We start from the raw sequence: 21617 nt of genomic DNA on the forward strand, positions 1-21617 counted from the left end.
ATGATATCATATTAATTTCAGTATGTTTTGATTAATGCCAAACCTAATTAATGCCAAGCATCTGATATACTGTATCATGATATCGTTTGTTTGTTGCTTAATGCCGCATTCAACAATATTACAGCTATATGACGGCGTCCTGTCGAGTCTGGACCAAACAATCCAGTGATTGATATTGTGAGCTTCGATCTACGCAATCGACCAAGACACCGAACATGAGCACCTGATCTTACGACCAGCATTGCTCGGTTACTGGAGTCCTATTCTACCCCGGGGTCACCACGGGAGTATTTGGACCAAGTTGTGATGATATATGGGCCTGAATAACGTGGATGTGCAGTTATTGTATCTAATTAGATAAGTTTATTTAGATTTGCCCAAGATATGGACCTTCAAGAACCAGCATCACTTCATCATACACAAGTACAAACATTGAGTGAACAAATCGATGATCTGAGTCACAATATCCAAGATAATTACTAGTAATTATTAATCACGAGTACATTATATATATACTCCTACCATCAGGATGTAAAATCAGTTAGTATATATTCTTTCAGACCCTGAAACTCAGATGCTCGTCTATAGTTCAAGTCCAGATTTTTTCTATATCAATATCTCTGAAAATGAAGATGTTCTTTGGGATCCTTTCTGTTATATTATTTTAAGATAATTTTACAAATATATCAACACAATTGGTAACTGAAATGTATTGACCAATCATCACGATCTTATGTTTGTTTTGTTTGTTTTTGGTTTAACTCCGCACTCAGCAATATTCAAGATCTATGTAAATAATGGTCTGGGCCAGACAATCCAATGATTGACGTCATGAGCATCGATCCTCGCAATTGGGATACGATGACATGCATCAACCAATTCAGCCAGCCTGACCACCAGATCCCGTTTGTCGCCTCTTACGACAAGCATAGTCGCTGAAGACCTATTCTACCCCGGATCTTCACGGGTCTCACGATCTTAGGACAACCCAATATTACTTCTTCTTAGAAGAAGAACACCATCGTTAGCTAAAAGAATTCTTGAACTATCATCACGACCCAATAAGTACAACACCCCACTTCTGTGTCAACTAAAATCACCTTAAATGGAGAAACCGTTAGAAAACGTTACTTACACGACTACATGATAATACATAGATAATATTTAGATGATGTAACAAAAATAGTTTTTGGATGTAAAAACCAGTTGAAATTCTATTGAGTCTCATATGATATTGAATCGCATTATAGGCTAGGGACTAGCGGTCACAATCTTTTGGAGACGCATTAATTTCACGATTTACACCCAGCGAAAGCACGGTCATTAGTGAATGAGTGAGTATGGTTTTACGCCGCTTTTTGCAATATTCCAGCAATATCACGGCGGGGGACACCAGAAATGGGCTTCACACATTGTACCCGTGTCGGGAATCGAACCCGGGTTTTCCGCGTGACGAGCGAACGCTTTAACCACTAGGCTACCCCACCGCCCCGCACGGTCATGAAACAGTTGTTAGTGTTCGCGTGGCCTTGGTGGGACCTTGTAATCTCCAGCGGTGAGCGATTTGGCTACTGTTCAATGCCTGACAGATGGTTTCCCTCCACCCATGTTGCTCCTGTTACTGATACTGTGAGTCAATAGCCAAAGCAACAGTTCATGTCATCAACCCAGACTTAGAACGCAGAAAAAACGATACGATGTTTTTGTACATAACCCCTCATTCATCAGTGGCGTGGCATTTTCATGTTTAGTGTTGATGTGAAAGTGTTGACATATTCCCCACCGGTTTCGCAATAAAGTGTGACTGTTTTCTATCAGAAATTAATAACTTGTATCATGGTCGGTGAAATACAAATCGGTTCTGCCGTAAAACATATGTTTAAAGCAGTGGAGTTCACCTTCAGGATCAAAGTCGGCGTTTCAAAGTCGATTTTTGACATACAAGGAACGATATTGTAATAATAAATATCAATTGTCAATGCAAGAGAATAACCATCGTAGATTTTCTGCTGAAACAGATTCCATTTGGCGTCAAGGGCGCATGAGCTTTGAAAATTATATGAATGGATCACAGAAAATCAGAGATGGCACATGAAACATTTATGGTATTATTTCATCTCCCAAATGTCCCAGAAAATCCTGAAAACGATGGTCACCTTAATTACACGAATGAAGAGGTAACAACTTGCCCTCTCCGGTGTCTCGCTGCACAGTGAATCTGACGAGGACAACCAACATTTAGGTAAACAGTAAAAGCAGAAAATATTTCACATATAATCGCGTTGTATCTTACCAACTGACGACAACATATATCTCACTCCTAACACCTTCAAAGGTTAAGAGGAACTGTTGATTTGTGTGATGTGTTGTTTTAAAACCACTATATGAAGATGAACCATACATTTATAGTTATAGTTAGGGCTTAATGTGAAGTGTAGTCCTCTAACATTTAACGGTGTTTCAAATTGGCATTTTAATGTGTTAGTCAACTCAAACAAGAGCGTTGCATCTTCATCCCGCACAGCCAAACAGACTCTGCAATAAACCGGTCACGTGCCGACATAGAAATCACGCGTCTTACGCGCTCCAATCAGCGACAGCAGACCGGAAGTAGTGTTCCACGCGCGACAAGGGTCAGGAGTTAGGAAAATTGTTTACGTGAAGCAGGAAATTGGTTTAAAAGTAGTGCAATGTGAGAATGAAAGAATTTTGACTGCCCAGTGTTAGAAGTGAGATTATATAGCATACAGACACTTTGACAGTTTATATCTTTCTAATTTTCCTAAGGGCAAATTCCGTTGCCAAAGTAGTGTGCTCGAATACATAGAAGGGGCCGGCGCTTTTTTCCTGTAAACAAAAGTGAACTTAGACGTGTGTTTGAGTATAAGTGCATATGTTACTTGCAGATAGGGGTAACACGTTTCTGGGTGTTCTCTATTCATGTTATGACTTCAAAGTATAAGTATTAACTCCCTTTCCCTTGGCGCTAAAAAAGCAAACCTTTCTACAACTGTTGTAGAATGGCAGAAAAAATGGAACATGCATTACCTTTATGTTAAATTAATATATTTCATGCAAACCAAGTGTTATTGGCTACGTATATACAACAAACATAACCGTTTAGTAATTATAAAAAGATTGCTTTGATGCAATACGATATCGTGTTCGTTACCTAGATCCCGACGAGAACTGGATTATTTTCCAAAGAACTAAATCTTTATAACATTTTAAGTACTTCAACATCAAACATTCTCATTTTCCATCTTGCTTTGGTGTTGGTAGAGGTAAATCCTTTAACTTTTCAACTCCTTTTCCCAAACGATATTTTAATGATGCATAGAATCCCATTTTCTGCATTGTTATGTCTCAAATTCAGCAACAGATCGCCTCATCCCGAAGAAATAAAAACACAGCACTTCATGTTTTTCGGAGTATTTTTTCAAAGACAAGAAATTTCCATTTCCCGTTTCTGTGAACAAATCAAAACACATCTAGCCGCACGGCTGATATTTCCAACAGTGCAATTTCTTCTCTGTAAACCATCGCAGCTTTAATATCGCCATCTGTTCGGGCGCCCTGGCAACGCCCATTGGATTATACTGAATGACTTTTCCAGAATAAATTTCAGCTCTCGGGGCTTGTTTTTGTGCCCCCTGCAGCATTCTCCATGTCTTCAGAGACGTATAAAGACAGATGTAACACACAATTAAGATGGCATTGAAGTAGAGGTTTTTTGGAATAACATAAAAACTTATTTTATCTTGATTTGCACTGGTAATTTATAAAGAAAGGGGAGATTTTGAGCAGGATCACACCACTATTCATATAGTAATGATCACTTAATGGTGCATCATGATGATGGTGTTATTACTTCACATTGTCATGGATATATATATTGTTTTTAATTAATATTAAACGTCATAATGTCAAAAGATATTCATTTGTCTTATGACAATGTAATAGTGGCAAAGTATCAAGTAACAAACCATTGTCGTGACAAATGTGATACCACGATGTCGGGAGTATGTCCCCATTCTGTCTAACACACACACACACACACACACACACACACACACACACACACACACACACACACACATATCCTCAAACGAATCACTGACAGTATTGATATATGGCACTATCACTATAAATATACAGGGTAATTGTATAAAATTTCTATTCAGAAACAGTGACTATACACGTATATGGCATTAGCGCACTATAATCCATGATAATTGTACAAACATTCCACACAGAAACAAAGTGATTTTAGATGTATATTTTATATATATGTATATCATATAAATAATCAACAAATGGTAATCAATTGTTCCAAATTGGTATATGTCATCGTCAATGACCCAGGTTCCATATGGCACATATGGAACAGTAGATTTTCATGGTGAATTTCATCTGTTCTCAATATCTTGTAGGGCCACCATTTGAGTTCAAAACAGGAAGCAACAGATACTGAATAGTCTGTCTTACCGACCCTGATACAAATATATATAAAAAATTAGCCCATGCAAGTCTATAATGTTTGGCAAGTCTAGATCACTGCAGTATCTGAAAATGAAGAGAGTCACTGGGCTCCTTTTTATTATATTTTTATTAAGATAACTGAACAACTGTTTTTCTGTACGATATGTTCATTTCAGAGACTAGATGCCGCCTCCGTGGTCTTGTGGTAGAGCGTCCGCCCGGAGAGCGGAAGGTCCGGGGTTCGATCCCCGGCCGCATCATACCAAAAGACGTTAAAAGATGGTACTTGTTGTTACCCTGTCTGGCGCTCGGTATTAAGGGGCTAAAACAAGGACTGGTCGGCTCGGAGTCAGTATACTGTGTCTGAGTGAGGTATTCATGTTAAACTGCGGCATGGTATCTCAGTGAGCTAGCACTATAAATCGGCAACAGTCCTGACTAGTACAAGCAGCCACACACACACACTCACGTATATGCACGTCGCTATATAAGTGCAATAATCTTGGACGCGACGTTAAACCCAATTTCACCTCACCTCACCTTCAGAGACTAGATACTGAATTGTAGCCTGGGGAATGTTCACCCACTCTGCCTGCAGTGCTTGTGTCAACTGTCGGAGGTTCTGTGCTTGTTGCTGACGTGCTCGCAGTCGCTGATACAGTAGATAACATAAATGTTCGATTGGGTATAAATCTGGAGACCTGGAGGGCCATGGGAGGACATGGGTGTTGTGATTCCTTAAAAAGGCTGTTGTCAGTTTTGCCGTGTGATGTCTGGCGTTGTCTTGTCTTGTTGCATCATGGGGAGGACGTGTGACCGAAGAATCTCATTCGTGTAAGGTTGTGTCGTTAAATTTCCCAGAACTTGCGCCAAGTCGGTTGTACCAGAGTAGGAGATGGACGCCCACATCATTACACTACCACCACGAAATCTGTCCACTTCTTATATGCCTTTTCGTATTTAACACGACGTGTACCATCCGAGGGCGCAAAACGTGACTCGTCACTAAACCCAACTTGTTTCCATCGCAGTTGTGGCCATACTCTGTGACCTTGACGCCACTGACGTCACAGCCGACGATACAGGTCCGTCAAAATGACACCTCGAATTGGTCCCTTCAGCGCGTAAACGGTTCTTCACTGTCTGGGCTGATATCCTACGTAATCCCGGTATAGCCGTAGTTGTAGAGGTGGCCGTGGTTGTTTTTTTAAGGGAGGTAGCCACATGAATCTGTTCTGTGCTTTAGTATTGATACGTGGTCAAGCGCATGTGGAAAGGTTACATATTGTTCCGAGTGTCTGATAACGGTTCCACAGTCTTATAATGGTGCTTGGTGCGACGTGGAAAAACCTGGCCTGTTTGTTGTCGGCCGATGGCGTTGTTGCGTTGGGCTTCCGTCATTCGTTGCATGTTTTCGCTGTTCACATGGTGTAAGATTGTGGTGGCATGCAAACGAAAATCCATAGTTTCTATTGCCCAAAATGTGATGTTGCGCGTGCATGTCATGTCAGTGTGTTTCGACGCCTGGCTCTGACGTGGTTGTGTTTTTGCGATTTTTCCATCTTTTCACCAAACTTCTGCAGTACCTCATTCTTTCCACAATCCAAATTCATGCAGGAATGACCCATTCATTTTTGGAATCAAAGTTTGTATGGATATCGGCAACACTCTGTCAGATATTTGCGATTTTACTAGTTTGGCGTTTCTTTTTGGCAGATAATATGTATATGGCATAGACACAATAATCAAACGTGATAATTGTAAAACATTCCATATACAAACAGTGACAATATACGTAAACCGCACGAGCATAATAGACATGCATAAAATTCTACAAACATTCCACATGGAAACAGTGACAATTTGCGCATATGGCACTAGCAAAATAAATATACAGATAAAAATCTGTCTGGTAATTGTACAAACTTCTACAAAGACACAGTGACAATATACATAAACCACACTAGCTCAATAGACTTACATAATTTTTCTACAAACATTCCAAATGGAAACAGTGACAATGTGCGTACATGGCACTAGTACTTTAAACATCCATGAACATAAAACAAAAGTTTTGTTTTTTTCGCAACATAAATTGATAAGGATATTTATTATTAAAACTACTTTATGTAAACAAAATATTTTTAGTTCTGATGTCATGAACATCGAACGCTATTGAAGCTGTTTAAAGAACAATGATTTTTCATGACGGAAATTTAACGTTGTACATTCTAAAATTAGAATATTCTATTATACTTAAGGCATTCACAGGTTCCACAACTGAAGTAAAGTTAATTCCATGCTCTTTAAAAAAAACATTGCCCATCACCTTAAAATGTGTAATAATTACAAACAGCTATGCAATATTGTACGCGCAAACACCATTGGCTGTACAAACATAGCAGGGTGTTGCCGTAATTAAGATAAACACGTACTGTAATGATAGTCACATTTCGTGCTGCAGTAAACCATGATGTATAACTCTCATTAACTTTTCTGTCATGTTTAAATCAAATGATAAATACGCGAAGACATGCTAAGTAGCGTAATAATTTGATAGAGTTTCTTAAGTGAATAGGTTGTCATCTACACTTACACATATCATCTGGAGGCTGTCTTCTATGGGTTTGTTTAGGCTCATTATGACTGTTTCAGTTGCTCGTTTTCGTTGTAGTCAGATGGTCGTAAATGATACAAAATATAACATATGATATTCTTACGATACGCCCCTTTATTATAAAAGTTTGGTTACACTTCCCAAACGTCCCCCATGCAGACCTTCAAAACCCCAAATGCCCAAAACAAAATGTCTTGAGTTTCAATTTTCCGGAACCGAAGAGACTTTCTATTATACTTTATCAGACAATTTAAGGTGGGGAGTTGGGAGGGGGTGTAAAATAGTTTAATTTCAGTTACTAAATTTTACCCGAGCGATCGTTATTGGCCATTATATATTGTTATGTCTTATTAAACTGCTTATTCCTTTCGGAAGTAACCGACCAAGTTTTACTATGTTACTTATTATGAAACCAACTTAAGGTTCCAGTAATAAACCATTCACTCTCACTGCTAAGTGTTAGCAGTTGAATTGTTGAGGTGAATTGTTTTCGTGATAATGTATGCATGTAGACATCTTATCTTTCAGATAATTTCGATTATATCCATATTTATAATATCGTGCTTTGGTTCAACACTATTAATATTCTTACACCTTTAAGATTCCAGGTGTACTGTTAGTTTGTTGGTTTTTGATGGGTATGTCAGTTTAATTCAAAATTAAGTCGATTCAAATGTTCAAAACCGAATTCTGCCTGGAAACGCAATGGTTATGCTCAGTAAACAAATTCTGTTTATTATCATTCCGCCCAAAGGAGTGGACAATTGTTTGAGTGAGCCACCAACACGGCATGTACCGGGGGGGGGGGGGGGGGGAGATTGATCCAATTGTGGTTGACGTTAACTTATATCCCCTGAAAAACAGTTGTGCACATGGTTAACAGAAATTATTTTGTACAGGAAACCTCGAGTCTTTATACCACAGAGCTGAGAAGAACATGCATACAGGCCGACTAGGGGTGTAGAACTGAAAGGGGTGACTGTTTTATGAAATGTATGCGCGAAATGTACGAGAGACACTGGAGGGTCAGAGGCACCATGGGACACTGGCGTTACATTCCTTCAACTAGGTCACCAAAAGGAATCCTCATCTGCAGTGACACTTGTGTACACACTGATTTCAAGGTCAAACATAAAATAAGTTGTTATTCCATAATTATACCTACTAGGAAGTATGGGAAATATCGACATGGATGTGAAGTTTTACATATCTACGCCACAAAGGTACTGAGACATATAGTGTGTCCCTCACACGCTGGTGAGTGAGTGAGTATGGTTTTACGCCGCTTTTAGCAATATTCCCACAATTTCACGACGGGGGACACCAGAAATGGGCTGTACCCATGTGGAGAAGCGAACCTGGGTCTTCGGCGTGACGAGTGAACACTTTAACCACGAGGCTACCCGCTGCCCCCACACGCTGATGACGTGTATAGTACTGTCCGCTTGCAATGACAACAGACTTAAACCCACATTTAAAAAGTTATCAATGTTGAATAATGGAGAGAACAGCCAAGATTGTGTTTATCTCCTGGCACACCTGGTGCCTAAACCGTCATTTGAAGTATTCATTCCTTATGGCTTTCAAACAGATCCCACTCATTTTTTTTGTTCTACTTTTTACGTGACAAAGGAATTGGTACTGGTTGCTCTTACGTGATACATGTCAACTCGTCATCTCGTACGCTCGGTGGAGCAGGTCATTAGAGAGGGACAGACACTTTGTGTGTTTGTAAAGCTCGCCGTGGACATAAAACTTTCATGAACATATGCTATTATATGCACCCCTCGTGACGTCATGCTACCACTTTCTTTTCTCCTTGATAAACATTATGTTTGTTTACTATAAACATAGACCTTCCGCTCTGCATGTTGGAGATGCACGTGGCTGCACTTTTTTGTCATTATCTCCCTTCTGGAGCAAACGGCATATCCATTACCTTGGGATATGGCTCCCTTGCCCTCAACTTTTTGCCATATGTGGCCCAGGGGTCTAAAGTCATGAGCTGTTCAGGGTTGCTTCCCTTTGCTGTCAGGATCCGCATGTCGTGAGTTCGAATCCCAATTTGTTTGGATTATGAACCTTGGTTTGTGAACCCTGTACCAGTGCTCATCAAAGTGATAATCTTCTACAGGAACATGGTTTTCATTTTTTCGGAAAATCTAATACCAAAGACGAGGTAAGACAAGCATTATTTGTGACCAACCATAAGATAAGGGGCCTTATAGGGGAAACATTTTATTTTCAACGGAAGATGACGTCAAACGTCCCTCCTGATGACGTCACGGTACAATTGTTTCCCAGCACCATAAGGCCCCTTTTCTCCTAGTGGGTCACATATGTTGTCCCAACATCCATGGAAAGGCCACCAGCTTCACACCAGATATCAAAGTAAGATCTGCTACTGATCTGCCATAGGTTGTGCTATGATATAATACCACAGGAATTCGCATTAAAGAAATGGAATTTCTGTCAATACCAGGAACAAAGTGCCACCTCTCAAGATCTCTCACCGCCTTCCAGTCCATCATGTCAAAAAGCTACAAACCCTTTCCATAATCCACAACAAGACATCTCTGCGTAAAGCCGTACAATTGCGACCATATCATGAGCTTCAGAAAACATCATCCAATATTGTTGATACTGGTTTTTAGCGATGGGTGAGCATATCCTGCCCCATTGTTGGCACCAGTCATACCTGCAAATACGTATGGTACAAGTCCAAATATGGAATTAGATCGGACATCATGTTTGTCACTAATGCGTCAAATTTGGAAATGCCCTCCGCGTGTCTCCATAAAACCGTTTGAAAGCTTTCCTGATGCCTTGAATGTTGTCAACCTTGATCAAACAACTTCGGCAATTATACAGTCATATGGTCTCAGTGTGAAGTTGACTTTGCATCCCTGCCCCCGATTGTCTTTATTTATTTAAGCAACAAGGAATCGATATTATTGGGAAAGTCAGTGAAAATCTCCATGCTGACACCGGCTTCAACAAACCTGCCTCCACTGCTCTGCTGACAACGTCAGTCCAGCCATCTGAGATGGGTAATGTGTGTGACAAATCCCTCAAGCTCGCGTGAACGATACGACCGTGCTCGTTTTGTAACAACATGTATGTACTTGACAGTGCAATTACCCACTCAGCACAGCACATTAGATTTTATGACGACGGAATTTCCTTTTAATGGAAGTTTAATTAACTATTTAGCATGCGAACGTTCGTTCCAGAGTTGAAATAAGGCAGTGACATCCAAAATCACATCTGTCACAGACCTGCAATTCTGAAGATTGTTTTAAAGTGTTTACATTATAAATGTTAATAATTAGTCCCACGACGTTATATCCTTGGGTATACAATTTTCCAACGACCTTGATGTGACGTTGACGTTGGTTAATATCAGTATAAACAGAATCAGTTCTCAAACACTGCAATGACTGAGAGTGTAAACACCAAAAGCTGGTGAATACAGTATGCTGCTCAAGTTAGACTTAGATAGTTGACTTAGACTGCAGTAATTCAAAACAATGACGTTTATCATAAGTGAGTGATTGGTATTTTACGACGCGCTTAGCAATAGTCCATCCACTTCACGGTGGGGAAGACCAAGAGTGGTTCACACATTGGAACCATTTTGGGAATCAAACCCGAACGAGCAAAAGGTGCACCCACTCGGTTTTCCAATCGTCCCCGTTTATAAATGAGGGGAAATTACTAAAAAACTGATTTCATCCCTATTGTCATGTCAAGTCCGGGTTCTCTTACATTCAACGCCAGCCACGTGCAGTGAGTGAGTTTTGACAATCTAATGTAGGAGGAAAGCCCGAAGTGATTCAGCTCCTAGACGTTTACCACTTTCGTGAATCCAATGAGCCGGGTAACGCGCTTATAAAGTCGAACCCAGGACCACAGGATCGTGTTACTCTTAATGGAAGCAACTCAGAAAACGTCTTCGGCGACTGTCCCGTTACTTTTAAATATAAAACATCAACGCCATAGAATAACTAGTCTCAAATCTCCACTGAAAGACATTCCTTGGATATAAAAATATCGGTGATTATTTGAATTGATCACTGAAAATCATTAATGACACCAGGTGTTCGCGAAAAGGATAGCCATGTCCTGCCCTACCGGCAACACCCGCATGTTGTTGCCTGACGCCGCACAACGGTAAACACGGCTGTGCTGAACTCAGCAAGTCTTTGTATTTACCAAACGACAAGGGTGAGCATAACCTTCTTTTACTTATGTTCGTTAAGCTTTCAGTCCTCAATGCATTCCAAGCTGTAACTGTGACTTACACCAAGGTCTAACCAATCGAGGCTTGGCCAAACTGAATCGTGGTTGATATTATGAACAACGTCCCACACGGTCGGGGTACGATGACCGCAATTAACCAAGTCACCAAGTCTGACCACCCGATCCATTTTGTCGTCTCTTGGGATGATCAAAGCTTACTTGTGACCTACTGTAATCAGAAATTCCAACGCGGTTGAAGTTAAAAACATTGACATTACGTATATGCAACACATATCTAATCCTGTATCCTTGGTAGACCAAAACAAATATACTGTTAAGCTCACTAACGTTACAGAGTACAATATTCCAAGCAAAGTATTTTTTTTTTTTTTCTTCGAAAACATTTACTGAATTACCGTCGCTTCGGGTGGCCCAATTGTCTAAGGTACAGGAACTGGCCGTGCGTCTCTTAGTTGTGTCAGGATCCGCTGGTCGATGGTTCGAAACCAGATTAGCCCTGATTATCATCCTTGTCTGACACATATGTAACCAAGGGACATAACACACAGATCCATGGGCATTTGCCCCCCTCATGCCGATCTGTTCTTTTATGCATACGAGTTAGAATTTCTGGTCAGATTGGCAAAATCGAAACAAGCAAATCTGGTCAAGAACTGTAACTTAAGCTTCAGATATATCAATGGTCTGATATTGTTCAATAATGGTCAAATAGGCAATATCCCTTCCACTGATTTACCCACCTGACATAGATATATTATAGACCAGTGAGAAAGCAACGTCTGTGTCATATTGGCATCTACATTCAGAGTGACAAACACCTTTCAACAAGAATGTATGACAAAAGGGATGACTTCAACTTTCCAAGAGATAACTTTCCTTTTATGTCGAGCAATATTCCTGCACATCCAGCCCTTGGTGTCTATATTTCACAACTGTTGAGGTACAATCGAGCATGCTTTTGTTTGGAAGATTTCTAAGAGCATCATATACGACTCTTTCTCAAAAGATGTTTGGAAAGTGTTGCAACTTTCAAGGCCTTGGTAAAGCGTTCAAAACGTTTTATAGTTACAAAGATCAGGTCTTATGAAATCACCTAATTTCAACTGTTGGCAGATGTTTATGGAAGGGTTTAGTCGCTTTTAGTTTCGACAGTCTAACTTACAATATGCTCACATGCAGGTTTATAATGAAACAGTAGTTTACAAGCTTCCGTATACCTTATTTAAGAATACTCACTTTGTCAAATACAGTCCCATATTCATTCCGCACTAAAAGCTTGCCCTTCCATTACCAGTCTGGACTTCAAATCTTGAATGTTCTTTTTGTTATGTCTGAATATTGATTTTTTTTTTAAAATAATAGAATAGGAACGTGCAAAGTAATACATACCTTTCGATGATCTTTTCGATTGAAACTATGGGTATAACAAAACCAACCGTTTTCCTAAAATATGTCTTAAAAAGTTCAATATATTATGAAAAGATTAATCGTTTAACAAAATAGTATATTAATAACACTGTACAGCGCCGTGTGTGTGTTTTTAAATGACAGCACTATTTGATATAACCAATCCACTCCAAATGACCTCAATATAGGTTCGGTATTTTGAAACATTCTACCTGAACTATTAGTGGTCAAAATGACATTTCTATAGCCCATAGTTCGTTATATCCGACCTTGTGCTAAATATATACTTCACAAAAAAAGTCAAAGAACAGGACAAAGAACTACTGTCATATCAAAAATCGTTCTTTAACGTTTTTGAGAAGTATATGTGAATAAGATGCAAACAACTTCTCTGCAATTCTAGAGTTTATTCACTCAATAAATATAGCAAATGCGACAAAACATTGTATAACTACAGCATGTAAATCTTATAAGTAAATTATGTATATAATAAAGTAAAAGGTGACAATAAAATGCTACCTTTCTTAAAAAGTTCCCCAAAAATTAAAAGATGGACACATTTGATTGGATGGAAAAATACAAATGGTCTTTGTCAAACTCCCAGTTATTATTAGTGAGCACGCGTGACCGTAAAACTGTATTTCATATTCCAGAGCATACACCAGCTTCAATAATTCATCATTTCACAACGTTTCTGTAGCTCTTGTGAAAAATAAGAAATATTATACCAAAACGACAATGGAATTAAATCAAATATTCTGTTAAAATGAAATACAGTTTTAGGTCTTTGAACCTGCAGACAGGAATGTCACATCATAAATGCGCGCTTATAATGATTATGATGGAAATGGCAGTGTATATCCAAACCCTGAATACTCGAATGCCAATAAATACTATTTCTAAAAAGTCTCATATAAGAGATTTAATTACTCAACACAAATTTTGTCATAGCTGGGATATACACTGGTACGTATTGATGTGGATCAGTACCTATAATTTATGATGTTAATGATACGTAGATAATACATATAAACATTATGGCGAAAGGTCTGGTGAAGGTTATCGTTCGTTCTTGCGTGTATGCAAGTATGTAATATCTAGGTTTTCAAATGGACAATATCGTGTGTTGAAATGTGTAATAATGGACAAACCATATATTAATATTTCATTAAATATGTCATGTCAGAAAAATTAAATAATTTAAACCTTTAAATCCAGATCTTTCTTGTTTTTGTTCACCTACCAACTGTTTACACATAGAATCAGAATGATGAAATATAAATAAGTGGGTGAAATAGTGGAAAACTTCATTCAAAAAACACCCTGGTATTGAGACATGTTTCGACAAATAATTTAAATAAATAGGGATAAATTATAGAAGAGGATGGATAAATTAATAAATTGTTTCAGCTTTGTCTTTCCGTACTGCCAACTAATAATCTCAGAAAGACAAAACTAAAACTGCAATGTTTTGACTATATATTATAAACACTCGTTTTCACGCACAAAACATTTTCAAACAAACATGCATTGATAAATAAATAAATAAAAATGCTGGGTGAATGGGAACGATACACGTATTTATATGTGAAAAGCTCCACAAAACCATCAACACACGTTAGATCCCTAAATAAGTTTACATACAATAGTTCACATTCTAATGACAATGATGTACATGTTATGAGTTTTCTAATTATCAAAAATAGAAATAAATTGCATAGGAATATTGTGAGTTTGACTCACTATAGTAAGGCGAGAGACAGCAAAAAGGAATGCACAGACATCTTAAAGCAAAGTATCATGGGTAGTAATGACGTGTTAATGACGTAATGATGACGTAATGGTGACGTAACACCGGAAGATATCAATTAGTTTTGTCAATGTCTTTAAGGAATGTTTGCTATTATAATCTTGCCAAAATCGTCATTTTTAGAAATGTTTACGAGACACACGATTTGATGAATTAAGAAATGAGGGAGATGTGATTACAGTGACGTATGTTTTGTGAGATGAATCTCAGCATTCCACAGTGGAGAATAGTTTAGCGTCCTGAAGACGGGTAGCATCTGAATGCTTATAAGTGTGAAAATATACTATTGAAATTGTTACAAAATATCTTCAATTCGATATCAAATTGCTGGTTATGAATGATATCATCAGACAAATCCTGTGAATACCTTCTAAACTAGCTAGAACAATAATAAGCAGGATCACGACTACGTCACTAAAACAATATAGTAATAAATATTAAACTGTCTTTTAATTTGGTAATAGATTCCTTTTAACGTTTCACATAAAAAACTCTTCTCACGGCATAATTTAATTCTACATTAGCACTCGATTTTGCTATTATTATATAAATATCAACAATTAAATCACAAAACGGTCGCAAATAAATAATGAATAAATAAATTCATTTTCCAGCAGCACGAGACACCAAAAACTGTGTCAAACTTAAACAAGATGGCGTGTCAGCCAAGTGTCTTTGACTGATGTGTCGATAGCAACGAGAACACACCACACAAAATCCAAACAGTTGTAAGACAAGGGCACTTGCTGGACAAAAAGCATGATTGACACGTTCAACCTATTAGCGTCAGCCCTATCAGTCTTAGCTTACAGTTTCACTGCACTCCAGCATCAGGACCATTAGAAAGGCTTCGACGGTTAGTATTCTTCGTAGGCACTGTTGGGTCAGTCACTTAGGCACATTTATGGTGACTACATTGACTGAGTCACAAAAACAATGATTTGGTCGGTTTCTGATGAACGGACGTAAAGGCAAAGCATACAAAAATAGTTTTTTGCTGATTCTCTTTGAGAGATGATGATTTAGGGACGGCACTGTGATATCTAGATGATTCTTTGGTCGTTTGGTCCACGGTTACGAGACAGGTGTGTATGCCTTCTTATGGTTTAATGCCTAAATCTCTGGCCCCTCATGCAGGAGGATTCCTCATGTTTGTAAAGGTAACTCTTGAGGGCAAATGCTTTGCCACATCGCCCACAGACGTAAGGCTTCTCTGTCGAATGAGTCTGGATATGCGCACGCAGGTTGGACTTGTCAGCAAAAGCTTTGCCACATTTCTGACAAGCAAATGGCTTCTCCCCAGTATGTGTGCGGATATGGCCTTGAAGAAGCCAAGGGCGACTGAACTTTTTGCCACAATAGGGACACTCGCAACCCTGGTTGTGCGTGCGGACGTGCATGCTGTAGGCCGGCATAGACACATACACCTTCTCGCAGTGAGGACACTTTCTGGCTTTCTTGTCGTTTACACTTCGATGTGTCTGCCTGTGTCTGGCTAGGTTGCTTGAAGTGCTGTATCTCTTGCCACAGTCTACACAAATATAGTTGTCTGGAGACTCGGGACTTCTTGGTGGACTCAAGAGAAGCTCGTTCAGGGATCTGCGAGCTTCAAACTTGCTGACATCAACGAAAGTTTGTTTTTCAGCATCCAGAGGATACTCTGCTGCCTGGTCAGGGATGTCGCGACACGTGCTCTTCCTTGGGCTCTGGGTCATAAGGTCGTACAGGAGGGACACATGGGCCCGGCAGTCACCCCAGCCATAGTCGAATTCCGACTGGATGTCCACCCTGGTGTCAGTGCGCGGGGAGCCGGAACAGCTGCTGGCATCACTTTCACTGCCATCATCTGAGGACACGCTCTTGGGGGGCTTGTCTGAAAGTACACAAATACAGATAAGCATCATACAGATTAGCATCATACAGATAAGCATCAGATAAGCACCATACAAGTGCGTCATATAAGTACGTCACATCTAGTGATAGTGCAGCCTTTCAGGAGTGCTGACACCAAGAATAGGCCTAACACGTATGTACAAATATGAAATGGAACGAGGGTCTTCGGCTTCAACCATTTAACTACCGAGCCATTACAAGAGTGTTTCAAACGAAGATATGATATGCAAGTGGCAGTCTGATTCATTTAGAAAAGTTCAACAATCAACAATCATATTTATAGAAGTTACACACGTTAATGTAAGTGCGATACAGTATATGAATAAACATCATATGTTTCTGACGAGACGTGAGCTATTGGGTTACTACTTTGCACTCAAAAGAACAAAATCCAATGAATAAATAATTTTGTGTAAAAACATCGAAATGATGTCGGGAAGACGAAACACCAAAGAGATGCTATTCTATTACATCTGACACACGATGACTCCAAGATAACACACACATATGCTTAAAATGTTTCAAAATCTTAAAGAAATCCCATCAGATGACAAAACGTTTTGATGTTAGATAACAAATCCATCTTTAAGCGATTCCCTTTAATCACAAACAAAACAGCATATGCAAAACCTTCTTTAAAGTTCTGATGAAAAACAGACTGTTTCCTCTTAGCAATACATATTTTGACAATCTCCCAGATCCCTATTTCATTTGCTTTCGCCATTTTTCTTAACACCATATCCCCTTTAATGTTGAGGCTCGCAACATATCAATGCCAAAACCTAATGTCCTTTCTGGTAATGAATGCCAAATCTATCACTGTTAGTGTGTATGGGCGATTTCCGCAGGAAATGGTGTTCTTAATCCCTGCCTCGTACTGGTGTCAACAGTTGGGGAACATTCTGCAACCTGCGTGCCACTTTTACAGAAAGGCTAAACATGAATTAAAAGGTAAAATGGCCTGCAGCTGTGTTTGGTCATGGGGTAGGAAGTCAAGGGAAGCCCGGCGATGTACCGTTTCTCTTGGGAGGTAGAGTCGAATGAAAAGACTGGAACCATTCTATCAAACAGAACAAAGGAACTCTTTGATGTCTTTCCAATTGGCTGTTTGTTTTTCATTTGTTGTATGTTTATTTCTGTTTTATATTGTCATTTTTTTATGTGAATAACGTTTATGTTAATACTTTAATAATATATGTTTTTACTTAATACACAGCAACAGATGTAAACTATTATGGCGAGACTTTCTACTTCCAGGGAAGAATATATACGCTGAAGGTATGCTTAGGTTGCAGGATCCTAAGGTTACAGGAAACCAACGCTTCTTCAGTCTGGACAGTATGGTGTTTTTTCTTCTAATGTTTTCTTGTGCATGCATATTTACGACGCGACATAAAGTTCAGTGACAGTTTTCACCAATCAGGGTATAGTTTTCTAGATCACAGTGAAAAATGCATACAGTTATAATTTTGCATCTTAATAATGTTTATTTTCCAGATAACAGTGTCCACTTAAGAAAAGCTTAAAGTTGATTAACATTTTGTATCTTAATAAGGTTTATTTTACAAATGACAGTGTTGACTTCAAACAGCAAACAGTTAACATTTTGCATCTTAATAAGGTTTATTTTCCAGATAATTGTGTCCACTTAAGAAAAGCTTAAAGTTGATTAACATTTTGCATCTTAATAAGGTTTATTTTCCAGATAACAGTGTCCACTTAAAACAACATTCATATGACCACATGCTGCGTGCCTTTTTGCCCAATGTGCACTTAAGGACTCAGCTATGATTGTTTTTCTCTTCTGATTTCAAAACAGATCACTAAAGTACATCAAATTAAAGCATCGTGATATATAATACTCCCCATGGATACCACATATCATCTTGTTGATGTTTGACAAATCACTAGAACGCTAAAACACTGTAAAAGAGACCACATGATTAGCCTCTATCACTAAACGTCACTGAATATCTGATATACCACGTCCAAAAACATTGAAACCCTCCTTGGTATCTTTCCCTAAGCAATCTAGGGCGCTAATTGTGCCACACACTGACCAAGCTGACCAGAGCCATGACCTCAGATGCCTCCTCTGCTACTCCTACCGTAGCTACACACTGATATCCTACAGATGCCAACATGAAAGGAAAGATGATGTTTTGGAAAGTCGATATTTGACCCACATGTGCGCTGGCAGGTGGGATTTTATAATTATGGGTCATCCAAACAAATTTCCACCCACACTTCACTATCGTGGAAGGCTTGGTGGCGCCCGTGGCGATTTTGTTATCTTCAGAGTCTAACTGTAGTGCAGGTGGTCTCGTCCAAATCTTTGTCTTTGAGGACTCCCACTGAATGAAATGGGAGTTACCCTCGAACTCTTATAGATAAGTCAGCATGTCAGACATCGTGTAGAGAGCAATTCTGGGAACAACACGATGCTGCCACTATCATCCCTATCGTTATGTACCAATGTCACATTAATGCTACTACCTACACTCATAATAAACCAATTTTACTCTTTACCCATTATTACATCTTCATAGTACATCTCTAATTTCCGATGTAGAAACATGCCACTATATCTTACATTTGACATCATAGGTTGTTTGTGGGACAATTTTTTGATCATTGTAATTAACCAGGTTTTACAATTATTATTTAAAATGTCAACTTCCCATGTTTGTTTTTTTGTCAAATGTGGGGAAAACAGTTGTTGCCAACCAGCTTCGTCTTAACCACAACATTGTTGGAGTGTCACTACCTTTAGAGTGAGGAACGGCGTGTTCCGATCGGAAGCCTAGGAATGGTCGTTTGCAAGGAGTGGATATGCAAATGAGACGTGGGTCGTGGGACGTGCATAGCAACAGGCCGAGTGACATATGGTTACTTGCCCTTGACTCCATCAACTGAAGTTACCTAATCGTTTATAACGGCAACTTTGACAACCCATGTTGGGTCAAGTTGCTGAAGGGTCGTATGTCAATGTCATACACGAACAACTCGTGATGCAAAAGGTCAATTCTGGCTAAGTTGCATGTCATGTTTTTTTCAGTTATCCATTCATATAACTTGTTACCTCTATTTTGCCTTTTGCCCAATGACGTTTCGCGGAAAATCGAGACTGGTTGTTCTCTAGCGTTGACGTCTTATATTATTTGACATCCATGTAATTTATCTTTTAAAGTATATATTGACATCAACAACCTGGTTCCATATTTATTGCAGTAGAAGTGTTCATATTTAGTTAGGGCATAAGTGGTCATAAGATTGCAATGGAATAAGTATGCCCTCTGTCAAGCATTTAAGATCGTCATTATCCAACCCAATCCCAATAAACATATTGTGCACCTGTTTCATGACTGAAGATTACACGTCCTCGACAGATGCAACTTTGGGAAGGAGGCATAGTATTCGGGCACGGAATTTTTAGAAACTCCATAACTTTCTCCCCTCTGTTCTCACATCACTACCGAATCATCTTCGAAAATAGTTAGACGATTACACAAGTCCACTGCCACACACATGAGTTTAGAAGCAGAAACTATTTTAAAATTGCATACAAAAAATATTGGACAACGTATTGCACGTGTGAAGAGATTTGAGAGCATAAGAACAGACACTGTTGCAACCGCAAGACAGATCAACTTCAAACTGGAACGAAAGGCCCACATGTTCTTGTTTTTTACGTCAAAATGGATTCACTTTACCATTTAGCCAGCGGCCTATCTCCCACGACATGACAGAGCCGGTAGGAACAGAGCCCATATCAAATGACAGCAACCCGACTGGAGACTCCATCTTCTCCAGAACAAAGAAACCGCACAGTGGACTCGGCTGAGAGATTCACAAGCCTCAGAGTCGCGTGCGTGGCCGTCCCATACGCTTGTTGGAAGAAGCGTGTGATGAATTTAATTTATGGTTCAGAAACAGTACAACCTCGAATTAGTTCCTAGCTTGTTCGTTTTGGAATTTATACATGTCAGATTAATTTTCTCCTTTTGGTACAAGAACGTAATAAAAGTTCAATACGTTAAATCACTACTTCTTGCGATTGCGTGGATTCTTGGTGGAAAAGGTAATTCCAAGCAAAGGTAAACAAACCAAAGACCAAATCACGCTAACCACGAGTAAACTACCTGTAAACACATACACACCGAACCCAAGAACATTATCAGTGCTCTCATAAAACAGTCAATTTACGTATCAGTGCGACCATGTGGTGAGTGGTCATAAACGCTATAGGGCACCTGGACGTGCATCGCCACTGACCGGGTCATCGGTGGCCATAGTGCACGCTATCAAAACAAACAACGGACTTAGCAGAAAGCATGGCTCTTACCTTGATAGCTTGGTATAGGTAGTGTTGGTGCCTCCCTCTCCACGCGGAAATCAGAGAAATATCGCCGGTTTGTTATCATGAATATCCTAGGCATCGTGGAGAGGTGCCAACAGGCCGAACGTCAGGCGGTGGTGCTGCTTGTTTGAGTGGGGGTCTTTCAGCTCGCGTGCGCACTACCCTCACGTCTGCTGCCGCTGCCCGTGATCGTCTGCCGCGGGTCTCGTCTGCTCTCAGAGAATGCAACAAGTGTCAAATGCAGGCTCCTCTCCCCCAGTAGTTTTCTTGTATCTCCAGATGCGATGACTTCACGGGACGGCTTCAGGATCCATTAAAACGAGTCTACTCTACTCAAATTTCACGACTGGCCTATGGCACAAGGCACGACGGCTAGGATTTCATGCATCTTCTGTTTGGCTCGAGCTGTGCACGCGCACAGTTGCAGACGACACCCTGATGGTCTTTGGGAGTTGATTGAAAAAACAGTGGTCCCTTGCTGCCGTTTCTTCGCATGTTCTGAGTCTCCCGAGAGATGTAGACGCCGTTCTTTTACGCAGGCTAGCAAATAGGTATTTTATGCTGATACGACACTCAGTGAGACAGCTACAAGAACATTTTCTATTTGACAATGAACCTGAAAACAAAATATATTTCTTTTGCAGTTTGTCCAAATCGTTACATTGTTTACATTGTATGCAACTGAACGTAACTATCTAAATAATTTACCATTCATTTTTATTTTGCATTTGCCCAACAATATCGAAAACAGCAAAAGTGTTCATTTATATTAAATATATCTTATT

General features: G+C 39.5%; 1 protein-coding gene across 1 annotated transcript; it reads right to left on the reverse strand.

Moving 5' to 3' along the window:
- Window positions 1-13231: 13231 nt before the first annotated feature.
- LOC139445276 (transcriptional repressor scratch 1-like) lies at window positions 13232-21012 on the reverse strand. The gene is made up of 2 exons (XM_071226413.1): window positions 20818-21012; window positions 13232-16452 (listed from the first exon to the last, which is right to left on the reverse strand). The coding sequence occupies exons 1-2, from the start codon at window positions 20909-20911 to the stop codon at window positions 15686-15688; spliced, it is 861 nt and encodes a 286-aa protein (XP_071082514.1). The 5' UTR covers window positions 20912-21012; the 3' UTR covers window positions 13232-15685.
- Between the last annotated feature and the right edge of the window lie 605 nt (window positions 21013-21617).

This window comes from Haliotis cracherodii, unplaced genomic scaffold (genome assembly GCF_022045235.1).
Source record: "Haliotis cracherodii isolate W230 unplaced genomic scaffold, xgHalCrac1.p SCAF_10, whole genome shotgun sequence".
Lineage (NCBI taxonomy): Eukaryota > Metazoa > Mollusca > Gastropoda > Lepetellida > Haliotidae > Haliotis > Haliotis cracherodii.